Below are 14,089 nucleotides of genomic sequence, written 5' to 3' on the forward strand. Positions count from 1 at the left end.
ACTGTTTCTTGACTTTGTTTTATTAATTATTTTAGAATCCTTAGATTTATATACTAAAACAGTATTAATTTTTATTTGGGAAGGTACAGCCTGAATCATTCTATCCTTCTGTTCCAAAAATATTGTATAAATTAATAATATAGAAATATCTCATGTGGTATATTACTGATTTCTAAGTGTCCTCATAGTTTTAGGCATACTTAAAGATATATTCTAACACTAAGACTACTCTATAATTCATGCTCACTTTTCTCTTGATATTAATTTAGAGTTTCATTATTATATTTTCACAGTGAGAATAGCAGAATTCAGCAATGCCATTTCCAAATTTTGTGTTCCTGGTATGAATTTCGTATGAAACCAGGCAATTTGGCTGCTTCTAAAGTAAAATTCCAACTCCTGGTCGCCCATAGGAAATGCCTGACTCTTACTTTGTAATTGCAAACTGGGTATTCCAGGGTAGAAAATTCATTCATTCATTGTTATTCGTTATGTGCCTGACACCTAAATTACTCCTTTTCTTTAAAAAAAATTAAAAAGGTGTGGTTTTATTATTTTTCTATAGTCTCATAAAACTGAGTTATACTTTTAAACATTATATGCATTCAAGAAAAATATATCATTTATAAGCCTGTTTTATATACTTCACGAGATCGGTGCCCTGTGCTTGAACCCTGACAAGTAGGGAAATGCTGCTCTTATAAAAGCTATGGAATTTAATTTAAAACAGTGAAGGTGTCAGTTCTGAGAACTGATATGTGTGTGGTCCTGTACGGCCTCTTCATTCCTGAGCACACAGGGGCCCGTGGAGGTAGCACACCCACGGTAAATTACTTTTCCTCACAGCCGCTAGACTTCCACCAGACAAGCCAACACTCAGTAAGACAAAACCAAAGACAACCTACCACCCATAAGGCCTATCTGCAGAGGTCTGTTTAGTGTTGCTTTACAATAATAAATAGTGATGAAATAGAGAAGGTATCCAGCAACGAGAAAAAAAAATGCCACAATGATAGAAGGGGTTCATAACAAAAATCATTCTATTTTAAAATTCACTCAGAATGAAAAGATTTCCAATACTTACTCCAAGGATCTTCCTTTGGCATCGGCCACATTCCGGAGCGAAGAATTTCTCGTAGCACAGCTCACAATACAGAGCTCCCTTTTCCTCCACAAATCCGATGTAGGCCATTGTGTTTTTGCAGTGAGCACAGTTAAATTCCTCTGGGTGCCAGGATTTCCCCAGGGCCACAAGGAACGGTCCCCTGCCAAAAGGACAGAGATCAAGTTGGCTCAGGAATCAAAGTCTCTCAGCTTTGCCTGGATCGGACCTCTTTTATACAATGTCTAAACAATGAAAGATTTGCTCACTTCTCCTTCTCAAGGATTCAACGTATGGGTGCTGTAAAGGTACGCGGGAACTCTGCGTTTATGTGAAAAGAGGGGAGGAGTAAGAACACTGAAGGGCCATACTCCTGCCCCTTTATTCTATCTTCAAGAGATTTGGTAGGCCGAAACTGGTTTGTCTCAGTGGATAGAGCGTCGGACTGTGGACTGAAAGGTCCCAGGTTCGATTCCGGTCAAGGGCATGTACCTTGGTTGCGGGCACATCCCCAGTAGGGGGTGTGCAGGAGGCAGCTGATTGATGTCTCTCTCTCATCGATGTTTCTAGTTCTCTATCCCTCTCCCTTCCTCTCTGTAAAAAAATCAATAAAATATATATTTTTTTAAAAGAGAGATTTGATAGTTATGTTTTTTTCCCCTGAGTTATAATGAGTCTGTCTGTAACATGATTATGATTAAGAATGAGGATGTTAACTGTGATAGAAAATAAAATAAATAGAAAAAATGGTGGTTTAGGCAGAGATGAGAGTTTGGCATTTCTATAAAATAAACAAAATAAAATTTTCAATTTGGTAATGTTAGGGTCTTAGAAATAGTACTGCCCGATAAGACATCCCAGTCAATTTCTCTTCCCCACACATAGTTTCGTATATTTCTCAACTTTATTAAACCCATCAAATCCTCACCCTCCAAAATGACTGCAGAAATTGTAAACTTGTATCGGAGATTGTTTGAAGCTCCTTGGAAAGGTTTTATTTAATTGAAACATGACTTATTTTCAACGCACCTGTATATCGTAAAGAGGTTTTTCCCCCTACAAAATGCCATACAGTCATGAACCGTTAAGATGGATTCCATTTGCTTGACAGGAATCCATTATGAAGCCTTATCTAGTCACGAAGCCTGCAGAGATTAACCATTTCAGCCTCTGCAACGTTCTTTTCAGTAGCTGCATCCCACGAATTTTTATTCATAGAGCAGCTTTACCTCCAGCCACTCTTACATTTATCTAATTTGTCAGCACAACATCCCTGTGAGAGAGTCCAGGGCAGTTATTAAAAACCCAGTTTAACAAATGGAGAAGCTGAGATAGAGAATGTTCAGAATATATGATAAATTCCGTAAAATCACTGACTGAGTGAAGGCCAGAAGCTGAATTTCCTGATTCCTAGTATGGTGACGGAGTGACAGATAATTTGCATATTACCCTTTTATTAGATAGGATGAGTACATCTTCAGTTCATCCACAAGCCTGGATGGCCCCATGAGGCCAGTATCCTTAGGCTTCTATGTGTGTATAAGAGTCAACCAACCTCAAACTCTGAATACTGTTAAAGCAAAGGGTTGGTATGTAATTGGAATAAAGTTTTACTTCTGGAACATATCTATTAGTGTTACCAAAGAGTTAACAACATTCATCTTAGAAAGAAAAAAAAAAGAGATTTAAGAAAATTGGTTAAGAACAATAAAATCCATTTTATAAAATATGTGTTGAGATCAACTCAAGTCCAGCAGAGAAACAGGTTCTGCAAATCCGAGACCCATTCCACAGAATCATTCCTTTAATGGCCAGTGTTCAGTGTGATGCCATCAGTCTGCACTGACACCTGCTTCAGAACATTGCTCCATGGAACCCACCTCTGCTCCCCGTTCCAGTGTTTTTCCTTAGCCCACACAGGGCGATTTCCACAGGCTTCCTTGGGAAATTCCTTTCAGATTTTTGCAATAAGAACAATTTTGCTTCTTCTGAGTAATAGAAGTATAGTAATTTATCTCATTGTATAGTAATTTGTAAAATTTAACTCCTTTTCTGTGGACTACTACAAGGCTTGAAGCCAAATTTAGCCTAACCATAGCAAGTCTGTGTGTCATTGTTGTAGGTCTTATCCAATCTCAATGACAAATTCCTGTCCAGTGTTCATTTTTAATAGTCCCATTCAAGACTTTTATTCTTCTTTTGATCCCTTTTGTGATTTAGAAGGTTTTCTTTATTACATGCATTTTTTTTTTTTTTGAAAGCTTTCTGGACTAGAGTCCATACAAAAAATAGATAAATAATATTGTCCATTGAAAGGGAAATTTTAAGATATTTCCTGTTTCTTTATCATATTTGAATAGTGAATGATCTTAACAACAATAAAGAAACTCCCTCTGCACCTTTAAAGTGAGTTGAAAATGACCCTTGCTCCTGCCAAATCTCCTTTCTTAAACAAACACGCTCAGTGCAGATTCTGACCTAACCTGATACTCCTTGGCTGCACTGAGAGTATCTTCCATCAATGCCCTTAAAGTTATGTAGAGATTAAACAATAACATCTTCTGCTTATAACAAAGTACTCTCTTCTCTGTGTTGGCAGAGACTAATTTAACAAATTCATTAACACAGGATTAGCACTGAAGCAGTTCTTCTAGTTCCGGGTAGGACTAGGTTTCCATCTGTAAACTGGAATGACAGGCTTGGATAACCGCAGAGTGGAATTAAGTATTCAGCTACCTCTTATGATACTCCGCACCTCATGAGCCCTTACTTAATACTTGTTGACTGACGACGGGAGGGAGGGGAAAGAGTTAAAGCACTGATTGGCCCAGGGAAGGGCTTTGGCGTGAAACTTTCCTCTCTGTTTCTCTTCTTTGAGACTTATGCCAAAAAGAAAAAAATAAATAAAGAGCTAGGGAAAGAAGCTAAGAGGTAAGAGAAAAAGAAAAGATTACAAATAGGTGAAAAGAATTGCAAATTCATTTTTTTTTAAAGATTTTTTTTAAATTGATTTTTAGAGAGAGAGAGACACACATAGATCAACCACGTTGACCAGGAATTAAATCGGCAACAAGAAGGTGCCCAACCAACTGAGATACAGCAAACAGGCACAATCTAACAGGGATTTAACTTAGAAATCAAATGCTTACTTCTTGCTTCCCTTTGCTATTTGGTTTTCACAATAACTCCCAATGATAGACATGAACTCTATAAACAGATGAAGCTAACATCTTAGAAGTTTGCTAATTTTCCTAAGGTCCCAGTGGATGATGACTGTAAAGCTGGACCCTCTAAGGCCCAGCCACCAAAGATTAATCATTGTATTTGACTACAACTTTCTGCATCAATAAGTGTTAGAAACAAAAGAAGTTTTTTAAAAAATGAAAAGTTAATCAACAAAAGTTTAAAACAAAGCACAAAGAAAAGAACTCACATGCTCCAAACTAAATATGGAATCTAATGTTCTACTTAACTAGATATAATAAATAATAAAAATGTATAAGCCAGTATTTATTATGCTCAACTTTTAGGGAGGGCCTACCATAAGTAAACAATCTACGAAAAGCACATCTAGAAAAACAGAATGAAATAAAAAAGATTATTAGGAGAAGATGCACAGCACACACATTTAGAATCATAAATACACACAAAGACACATGCAGGAAGAGAAAAGAGTAAAAGAAAATGAAACGCAGAGATTATCTTTCAAGATTTATAATACTTCAAAGTAGAGAGTCTAACAATCCTTCTAAAAATTTAGAAACATTGTATTTTGACACCCTTAATTCTTCATTCTCAGTGGGTTATGCCCAAAGTTTCCAATTTGGAACACAAAAAATATATAGTTCTTTCATCGAGTACCATCTTAAACTTAATAATCCTTTAAAATACTGCATTTAAAAGGTTGTAAGGCCTTTTTATTTTGAAAGACATGCTTGGTAAGAATAAATGCATAGGTAAAATGAGCCCCAATATAATAATGAATCAAAAGAACAAGTTCTAAAACATGGTTATATAGATAAGTTAAAAACAAATTTATTGGAGGCAATTATAGTCAATTCTTTATGTTGGGGTTATTTAGAAAATTAGAAAAGCAGGAGAAATGTGTGATTCCATATGAGACAAGTGGAATATAATTTCAATTTGGCAATACTGATATCATTCATTTCTCCAAATATTTTTTTTAAAGCAAATGTTTTTGTGTGTGTGTGTGTGTGTTTTTTTAAATATATTTTTATTGATTTTTTTACGAGAGGAAGGGAGAGAGATAGAGAGCTAGAAACGTCGATGAGAAAAACACCGACCAGCTGCCTCTTGCACACCCCCTACTGGGGATGTGCCCGCAGCCAACGTACATGCCCCTGACCGGAATCGAACCTGGGACCTTTCAGTCCACAGAGCGACGCTCTACCACTGAGCCAAACCGGTTTCGGCTGTCCAAATATTTTTTAAAAAGTTCCTTCATCAACTGAACAAGTATTTATTAAAGGCAGTAATATGTGCCAGGCCCTGTTCTCAGAACGGATTGTAAAGCAAGAAACAAAGCCAGTAAAAGCCCTGCTAGCATGGAGTCACACTCTAGTATGAAGGAGAGAGACAACAAAAGGAAAAATAAAAGATACGGTGTGTTAGATTTTAAATGCTGAGGATACAAATGAAGAGGAAGGGAGAGAGGGGGACTGTGTATGTGTATGAGGGGAGGGGTAGGCCAGGAATACCCTGATAATTGAGTTAAGACCCAAAGGAGAGAGTGAGCTATGCAAATATCTAGGGGAAAGAGAATTTAGGCAAAGGAAACAGCAATTTTTCAGTACAGTAACTGAAATTTTGGTCTATGTTTTGCTCATAAATCTTGGTCTGAGTCTTTGGTTGTTTCCTTAAATTCAGGGACTAACACATTAGGCCAAAAACCTTTTATTTTCAAGTAAAATCTTAACTGGAAGGGAAAATAAACAAAGCCTATAATAAAGGAGTGCTCAGAGATTGGAGTGGATGGTGAGGCAGCCAAAACACCCTATTGGCCTCGCCTTGAGATAACTGAGATGGCTCTCCTTATGGAAATGACTTAGCGAGAAACAATTCAGTAATTTAAAATTCTCTTTTTCGCTGCAATCAACAATGGGTTGACTGAATGTGATTGTTCTGGTGCAGGCAAACACAGAACGATAATACTGGGGCATTTTTTTTTTTTTAAGCATTCCATATCTAAGAAGAAATTCAAGCACCATAAATCCCTTACTTCTTTCAGAAAGATGCTAAGATGCTAAATATGAACGGCCCATTTAACTCCATGTAATGCATGCAAGTGGTCAACAGATTTTAATGCCACCAGATGTGACAGGCAAGGAATAAGCTAGAGTTTTCATAAACCCGTTCGACCAGGGAAACTAAAATGTGGTTTTGGCTACATTACTCTGATTTTCTGTTTCCCTATTTCACCAGCACTCCAACAGTCAATCTATTCATGAGGTAAGAGTGGAAGAAATGGTACCCCTATCATAAATGGATTAGAATGGTTCCATAGCAAATTGAATCACTGTTGCAGTATTATTTCTTAAAGTGTAACACCCTACCCATCTGTAAAAAGCAGCTAACTAAAGTAATGCTAAAATAATACAATTTAGGCAAAAGATTCATAATCTTTTCTAGATTCAAATTAAACAAAATTTTAAATATTAGATACAAATAAAATGATTTACGAAATTTTAAACTAAATATGGACTATAAGAGATAACAGGTCAGCCGTGGCCAGTGTTCTCAGTGGTTAGAACATACTGCAGGTTCAATCTTGGCCTGATAAGGGCGAGTGTGGAAGGCAATCAATCAATGTGTCTCTCTCAAATCAAAGTCAGTCTCTCTCCCCCCCCCCCTTCCCTCCTTCCCTCCCTCTCCCATTACCTCTATTTAAAACTCAATGGAAAACGATTTAAAAATAATAAAATTAAAAAAAGTAACCACTTCAGCACTAACGTTTAGTGATTCAGGTTTCTGAGGTTTTAAAAAACAATTAACTTTGCTAAAAATAAAACAGCCCTAGCTGGTTTGGCTCAGTGGATAGAGTACTAGCCTGCAGACTGAAGGGTCCTAGGTTTGATTTCAATCAAGGGCACGGGCCCAGGTTACGGACTAGATCCCCAGGAGGAGGCATGCAGGAGGCAGCCAATCAATGATTCTCTCTCATCATTGATGTTTCTAACTCTCTCTTTCTCGCTTCCTCTCTGAAATCAATATATAAATAAAAAAATAAAACACAAAATTTGCCTCTATCTGGCTTCAATAAAAAATGTTTTTGAAAATGTCAAACATTTAAAAACAATATATAAAATAAGCAATATAAACTTAAAACAAACAAAATAAATTACACTGTGGTAAACAAAATTACATATTGTAAACAAACAGTATAAATTCTGAAATCTTAAACTGCTTAGACTTTGCCAGGCTGCAATATCCTGTATGGAATGTATCAAGCTTATAACTGCAGCTTGCTTTTAAAACAGGTGTACAAGAGAATGTCACTTGATCCAACGCCTCCTTGCTTTGGTAAGTGATACTGGCATTGAGGCCAAGAACTAGAATTAAGCTCTGACTGGGCCCATGAACTGACAGTCTATTCAAGCTGCTTCAGCATCTGAGCACCAAGCAAATGTGCTGTGTTAGTTACTGTTAGGAGATCTTGACATGAAATAATCCTGGATCCTATTAATTTCCCAATAAATGAAGCATTAAAGTTTAATTAATAACAAGTGCTGGGATAATTCAGAGCCATAGAAAATCTAACAGGTGGGGAGCAATAAGCAATGGCCATTCATGTCATTAACACAATATATATTTATTTCACATGACAAGGAGATTGTGCATTAAAATCACATCCTGATCTAGCATTAAAACTGAAACCAAGGCAGGAAGGGTGGGGAATGTAATTTCTCTCCGGACTAAGTTTTTCAGATGTGCTGATGGTGGTGATTACAGGCTGCCTCAGAATTTGATAATCAGACAGCATGAATCAGCAACTGATATAGTTTGACTTTTTGTTAACCCATCCAATTACATGCTACAACAACACACAAATAGCAGCGCCTCGTGCCTCCACAGAGGGTGTCTCTGCCCACCATGAGGTATCCCGAAATACCAGTCCACATAACCAAAGCACCGTACTTAAAGAAGCAGTGTGACAAGTTAGAATTTTTTATTTCATTCATATTAAACCTAATATAACTAAAAAGTGTTTCATTTACTGGAGTAAAACAGTACCAAACTAAATTTTGTAATATTGTAGTTTAAGTATTTCTGCAAGGCAATAACCACATATGTAGTACTTGTAGAAAAATGAGTCTATCTGAATTAATATTGCAGCCTGAACGATGAGTGGGTCCGCGTGCCCTGTTCCTGTCAAACATTCGCTGAGGGCCTCTGCGTGCCGGATACTGCGCTGGACTGTGGGAACCTCTGATTTCTCCTCTTCCCATGGCCACTGCCACGGCTAACACTGCTCCTGGCTAATTCCTAGTAAGCAGGCACTACTCAGTATGAAAAATAGAAGCAGCTTACACAATATCGTATGATGATTTCACTTCTGTAAACAACATCGGTCCTGTGTTTGTTTTAAACGTGTGAATTAAAATACTAACAGTGGCTAGCTTAGGAAATGGAATTAGGGGTGAATTTTTGCTTTCAGTTTTTCTATATTTTTGATATGCCACAATGAACATGGACTACCTTTAAAATATAAAAGCTATTTTATTTTTAATCGCTCATTATTTAAAAGTGGGTTCAGGAGCCGAAACCGGTTTGGCTCAGTGGATAGAGCATCGGCCTGCGGACTGAAGGGTCCCAGGTTCGATTCTGGTCAAGGGCATGTACCTTCGTTGCGGGCACATCCCCTGAACGGGTTGTGCAGGAGGCAGCTGATCGATGATTCTCTCTCATCGATGTTTCTAGCTCTCTATCCCTCTCCATTCCTCTCTGTGAAAAATCAATAAAAAATATATTAAAAAAAAAAAAAGTGGGTTCAGGAGAAGTGCATTTATATTTGGTTCTTAAACAAGGTATTGAAGCTTCGTGGGCTCCCTTGGAAACATTAATTAGATACATGAACCGAAGCAATAATTACGTAACAAAGGAAGGGAAAATACAAGTTAAGTCTCAACCTTAGAGAAACCATCATTTCCACTATTTCAAAACAGAATAAATTAAAAACAAGGGGGGAGCGTGAGCAGTCATTTCAACTAGTCATTTGCTACCACCAACAAGGCAACTCCCAAAGGCACCAGATCCTGCTGGTGGGATCCTTGCAGTCAATATTCACACCTAAACCTTGGAACTTTTTGTGTTTGTGTGTGTTTTTTTAAAATATATTTTATTGATTTTTTTACAGAGAGAAAGAGAGAGAGAATAGAGAGTTAGAAACATTGATGAGAGAGAAACATCGACCAGTTGCCTCCTGCATTCCCCCTACTGGGTATGTGCCAGCAACCAAGGTACATGCCCTTGACCGGAATCAAACCCTTGAGTCTGCAGGCTGGTGCTCTATCCACTGAGCCAAACCAGTTTCGGCCCTCGGAACGTTTTAAAAGCCACTCATTAAGAAACGCTCAGAGTAATAAGTACCAGTACAGTGCACTCACTTAAGATATCTGGGCCTTTTTTCCTACGTAGAATTTAAAAGACAGGAAGATAAGATTTGGGTAAAAATATTATAATGAAGCAAGTTTTGATATAATCTAAAATTTAAAGCATTTATGTATATATAGACCTGGAGGTAATTATATCTTTCAGTGCTTAGGTCTTCAAAAACTCAATCTTTTTTCCTATAGGACTCAATGTTCTTTTTTTTATGTCACCAGTTATTTTTCATCTAAATGCAAGTTCTCACTTTTATGATTTACAAAATAATGAAGTTCAGATAAATGATTTTCAGGGTCCCTCTGAGTCTTAACATTTTTATCATTCCTTGAAAGGCCACATTAGTCATTATTTTTCCTTAGGAATAAATAACTGGAAAAAAAAAATAAATGTATTTTTAGTCTTAATTTCAAATGCCCAGAATTACTTTTCACTACAATAAATTCTAACAAATTTATTCATATTTATCTACTTCAATAATAACATTTACATAGAAAAGTGACAAGAGTGTTTTTTCTAATAATATTGTGAACCTCTCAGAAAATAAAATGTAAATAAAAATCAACGTTCTTATCAAGTAACCAACCTGATGACCTGGTTGCAGTGCGCGCACATGGGAGTCCGTTTCCCTGCCGGGATGTGCTCCGCTCTCTGCACGAAGGTGTCCTGGTCGCCTGGCTGCGGCTGCCCCCCGGCGGAGTTGGCCGGGGCCACTGCTCCTGAGGAAGTGGAGCTATTTGAGATTCTCCCAGTGGAAGGTGCTAGGGGTCAAACACAGAAAAATCAGAATGAGAACGGGCCAAATATAAGCTTTCTCTAACAAATAATAATAGTTCTTTTAAAAATAATCTACTCACTGTCTTATTCACTCACACACTCACTCATATTTAAGGAGATTAACAGAAATGAAAATCAAGGATTACAACACAAAGAGTTTCAAAAGATGCGTGCATAGCATGTTACAGGAAACAGAAATACTTCTGTATCCCGGAGGAGATAGTTAAGGTCCTGACAACAAGGCATTTCTAGTCATATATACATCTCTGCTAAGCATTAATTAGATTTCACTTGAACTATATATCACAGGCACATTAAAACTCTCGATGGGGTGAAAATAACACTTCTATATTTTTATCTATATTCTTCCCTTTTATTCTCTAAGAAGACTGTGCAGTCACCCAGTCACATAACGTAAAGGTCCTACGAAAAATCATCCTAGGACCTTCTTCTCCCTCATCTGTGGTTATAATGGGTTCTGTTCATTTTATTTCACAATAATTCTTAGTTTTGCCCTCTCATCTCCATTCCTACAACATTGTCCTGGTTTAGGTCCTCAACGTCTGCCACCTTTTTTGTCTTGTCCTCCACAAGTGATCCTCTCAACTGCCATTGAAGACTTCAATCTGGCCTGATCATAGACCCACTGGCAGGATTTCTCTGTCCTCTGAGCACCAAATGTAGTATCACCTTCCAATCACCGCAGGCAGGTTCCACTGGCAGTCTCTGCCTGGCCCGCCACGACTGCCTTTTAGTTGGTGCTACTGTAACGCCTAACTGCCTCACTTTTTCTTGTGAATGGGCCTTCACTGTTGTTTCTCTATGCTTCTTCCTCTTCACCTAGTAACTACAACTTATTAAGATTCAGCCCAAAAGCCAATTGTTCCAAAAATCCTCCTTGAATTATCTCTCCCTGCGGCCCCTTCCATGTTCGCATAGTTTTCTGTGAATTATTTTATTATTGCTTCTGCTACACATATCTGTGTCCTTTGTTCTCCAACCAGCTAGTAAGCTCCCTGAAGGGAGGGACTATGTATTATTCTTTACCCTCACATCTAATACAGTGCCTGGAATAAATAAACAAATGAAGGAATGAAGAAATAAACTGAAACCAATACATAAGTGAATGAGTACAAAACTGTAAAGACTGAAACCAACAGAAGGCCAGCTTGTTACCCACAGGCAATTAAAATGTAATGGAAGAGAAAAAAACATATATATTAAGAGGGTTTAAAAGGAACAACTTTTAAGAAAACCATGCTGTGCCCTAGCCGGTTTGCCTCAGTGGTTGAAGTGTCAGCCAAGGACTGAAAGGTCTGGGGTTCAATTCTGGTCAAGGGCATGTACTTCAACTGCAGGCTCAATCACTGCCCGGGTCAGGGCATGAATGGGGTCAACCAATCGATGTGTCTCTCTCACATTGATGTTTCTCTCTCTGTCTCTTCCCCTCCTTTCCACTCTCTAAAAATCAATGGAAAAACATCTTCAGGTGAGGATTAACAAAAAAGAAAGAAAGGAAGAAAAGAAGGAAGGAAGGAAGGAAGGAAGGAAGAAAGGAAGGAAGGAAGGAAGAAAGGAAGGAAGGAAGGAAGGAAGGAAGGAAGGAAGGAAGGAAGGAAGGAAGGAAGGAAGGAAGGAAGGAAGGAAGGAATACAAATTAATATAGTAGTGTATGTACATATACACGTGTGTGTCTATTGACAGGACCTATAGTAAAGGTGTGGTCAAAACTGGATGAGAACAATTAGGATAATAGAAAGGACAATTCTCCCTCCCAGAATAGAGCCTGTCAGCAATGACATGCAAGGACAGAGCCAGAAGCCATGTGTTTATAAATACTCCGCACGTCTCCTGAGGAGCTCCGCCTGGCACTGGAGCTGTGAAATGGCACTTTGCAGGCCAGGGAACTTGACTCCTGCCCATGTTTTAAATGAGTCCACTGGACTAGGAATATGTGTTCATTCTCTTAAACTCACACTCTCTCTTCTAGAAACGGGAGAGAAAATGATTATAACATTCACTGTGAACACTCTCTTCCTTGTGACCTCATTCACTCACACAGTGCAACTGGGGTTCTTCCATTGCTGTGTCCGGTCTGAGTTCTCTTGGAGCACCAGGTGAGCACTTCAATGCCCGACCTGGCCTTTACATTCAGGACATACAGTGTATTTCACCTTCTTGCCCACACTGCCAGCTCTTCCCGAGAATTCCTATGGTTTGAATTTTCCCACGTACTCAGACATGGCCTTCTGCCTCCCTGACACGGTCCCCAGATGCCAACAAGGGTTTCATTATAACTGTCTGCAAGGTCTGTCCCTTCTTATTAATCCGAACCCATCCTCTATCGCTTGAGTCCTGGTTTGAATCCCTCCAGCCTGGACCATTACAAGTCTCCTAAGCAGTGTCTCTGCTGCACTCTCTTCTTCAATCTCTTCTGCTAAGTTCTTTTTTCCCAGATACCCTAGTCTGACCATATATTCTTTTTTAGAAAGCTTTTGGTAAGTCCCTGCTCCGCACTATATGCCGTCCTGATAGTCCAGCCCCTTAGCGAGCTCACCCCAATCTTTCTTACAACCTGGTCTTTTATGATCACCCGTGTCCTTGTCATCATCATCATCATCATTCATTCTTGATTTTATTTATTTAATATTTAACTTGTGCTGGCACTATTCTCAAATCCTTACAACAGCCCTATGATTTGGGCATGATCAGTACCCCTCTTTTACTCTGAGGTCAAACTCAGAACAAAAGGCAGTCCGAATCCAGGCGGTGGTCTGGCTTTGGAGTCTGCTCTTAACCTGTGCTCCAGTCTAGTCACTGTCCCCTGAACCTGCCATGCCATCCCCTGCTCCTATGGTCCCAGCCACTGAAAGGGCCCTTTCTCCTCTGCCACTCAGTTTTTCCATTCTGCGAGGCCACGGATGTTCCATTTTTGTTCCCAGCATCCCCTGAGCACTCCAGCTAGAAGTGCTCTCTTGCTCCCTTTAATGTCTATCAACACCCTGCCTGTATAATTCATTTGTTATTCATCAGTAAGTCCTATTATGCCTTTTTCTTATTAATTCAGTTACAAATGCTTAAAAGACAAACTATATATTCCTTTCTAGCCACTACCAGGAAACTGCCTTAAAGACTGAAGTCAAAAAAATTAATACTTAATCAAATAAATGGAAAAGGGAAGGTTGTGAATCACTTTCATTTTGCCTTGTAAAAAGGCCACTATAAAGAAAGACGTTTTTAAAACATGTACTGGGTTCAAGATTTCAAACAGTGGGAAAGCTACCAATTGAAAAATCTGAAAGAGAGACCTCAAAGAGAGTCCAACCCTTTCATCTACCATATGCCTTTATTTTATCACATTATCTATGCATAAGCCCTAAAATCCCGAGTCACTGAGACAGTTTTAGCAATGAAAGCGCGTAGTAATTCTGCATCAGTCATTGTAAAAAGCGACATAACCCATCTGGCCCCTGCCGCCAGGAGAAGGTGCATGGGGAACTAACTTATTTAACATGAGAAGCCGTTCTTAAACTTGAAACATCTGACCATCTTAAGCGAATATAAAAAGGCTCCGAGCTCACTGCTGTT

At 38.6% G+C, this 14,089-nt stretch overlaps 1 protein-coding gene across 7 annotated transcripts in view; it reads right to left on the bottom strand.

The window, feature by feature from the left end:
* PDLIM5 (PDZ and LIM domain 5) overlaps positions 1–14,089 on the bottom strand; it is a 194,058-nt gene that overhangs the window by 10,800 nt on the left and 169,169 nt on the right. For all 7 annotated transcript variants that reach the window (XR_014796172.1, XM_084897143.1, XM_084897142.1 and 4 more), the window contains 2 exons: positions 10,311–10,485; positions 1,085–1,265 (listed from right to left, as the gene is read on the bottom strand). Coding sequence is in view for 6 of the 7 variants with exons in the window: in XM_084897143.1 (XP_084753269.1) it covers positions 1,085–1,265; positions 10,311–10,485 (356 nt within the window). In the remaining variant the exon portion in view is untranslated. The remainder of the gene's footprint in view (positions 1–1,084; positions 1,266–10,310; positions 10,486–14,089) is intronic.

This window comes from Pipistrellus hanaki (genome assembly GCF_964339955.1).
Source record: "Pipistrellus hanaki genome assembly, chromosome: 1".
NCBI classification, from domain to species: domain Eukaryota; kingdom Metazoa; phylum Chordata; class Mammalia; order Chiroptera; family Vespertilionidae; genus Pipistrellus; species Pipistrellus hanaki.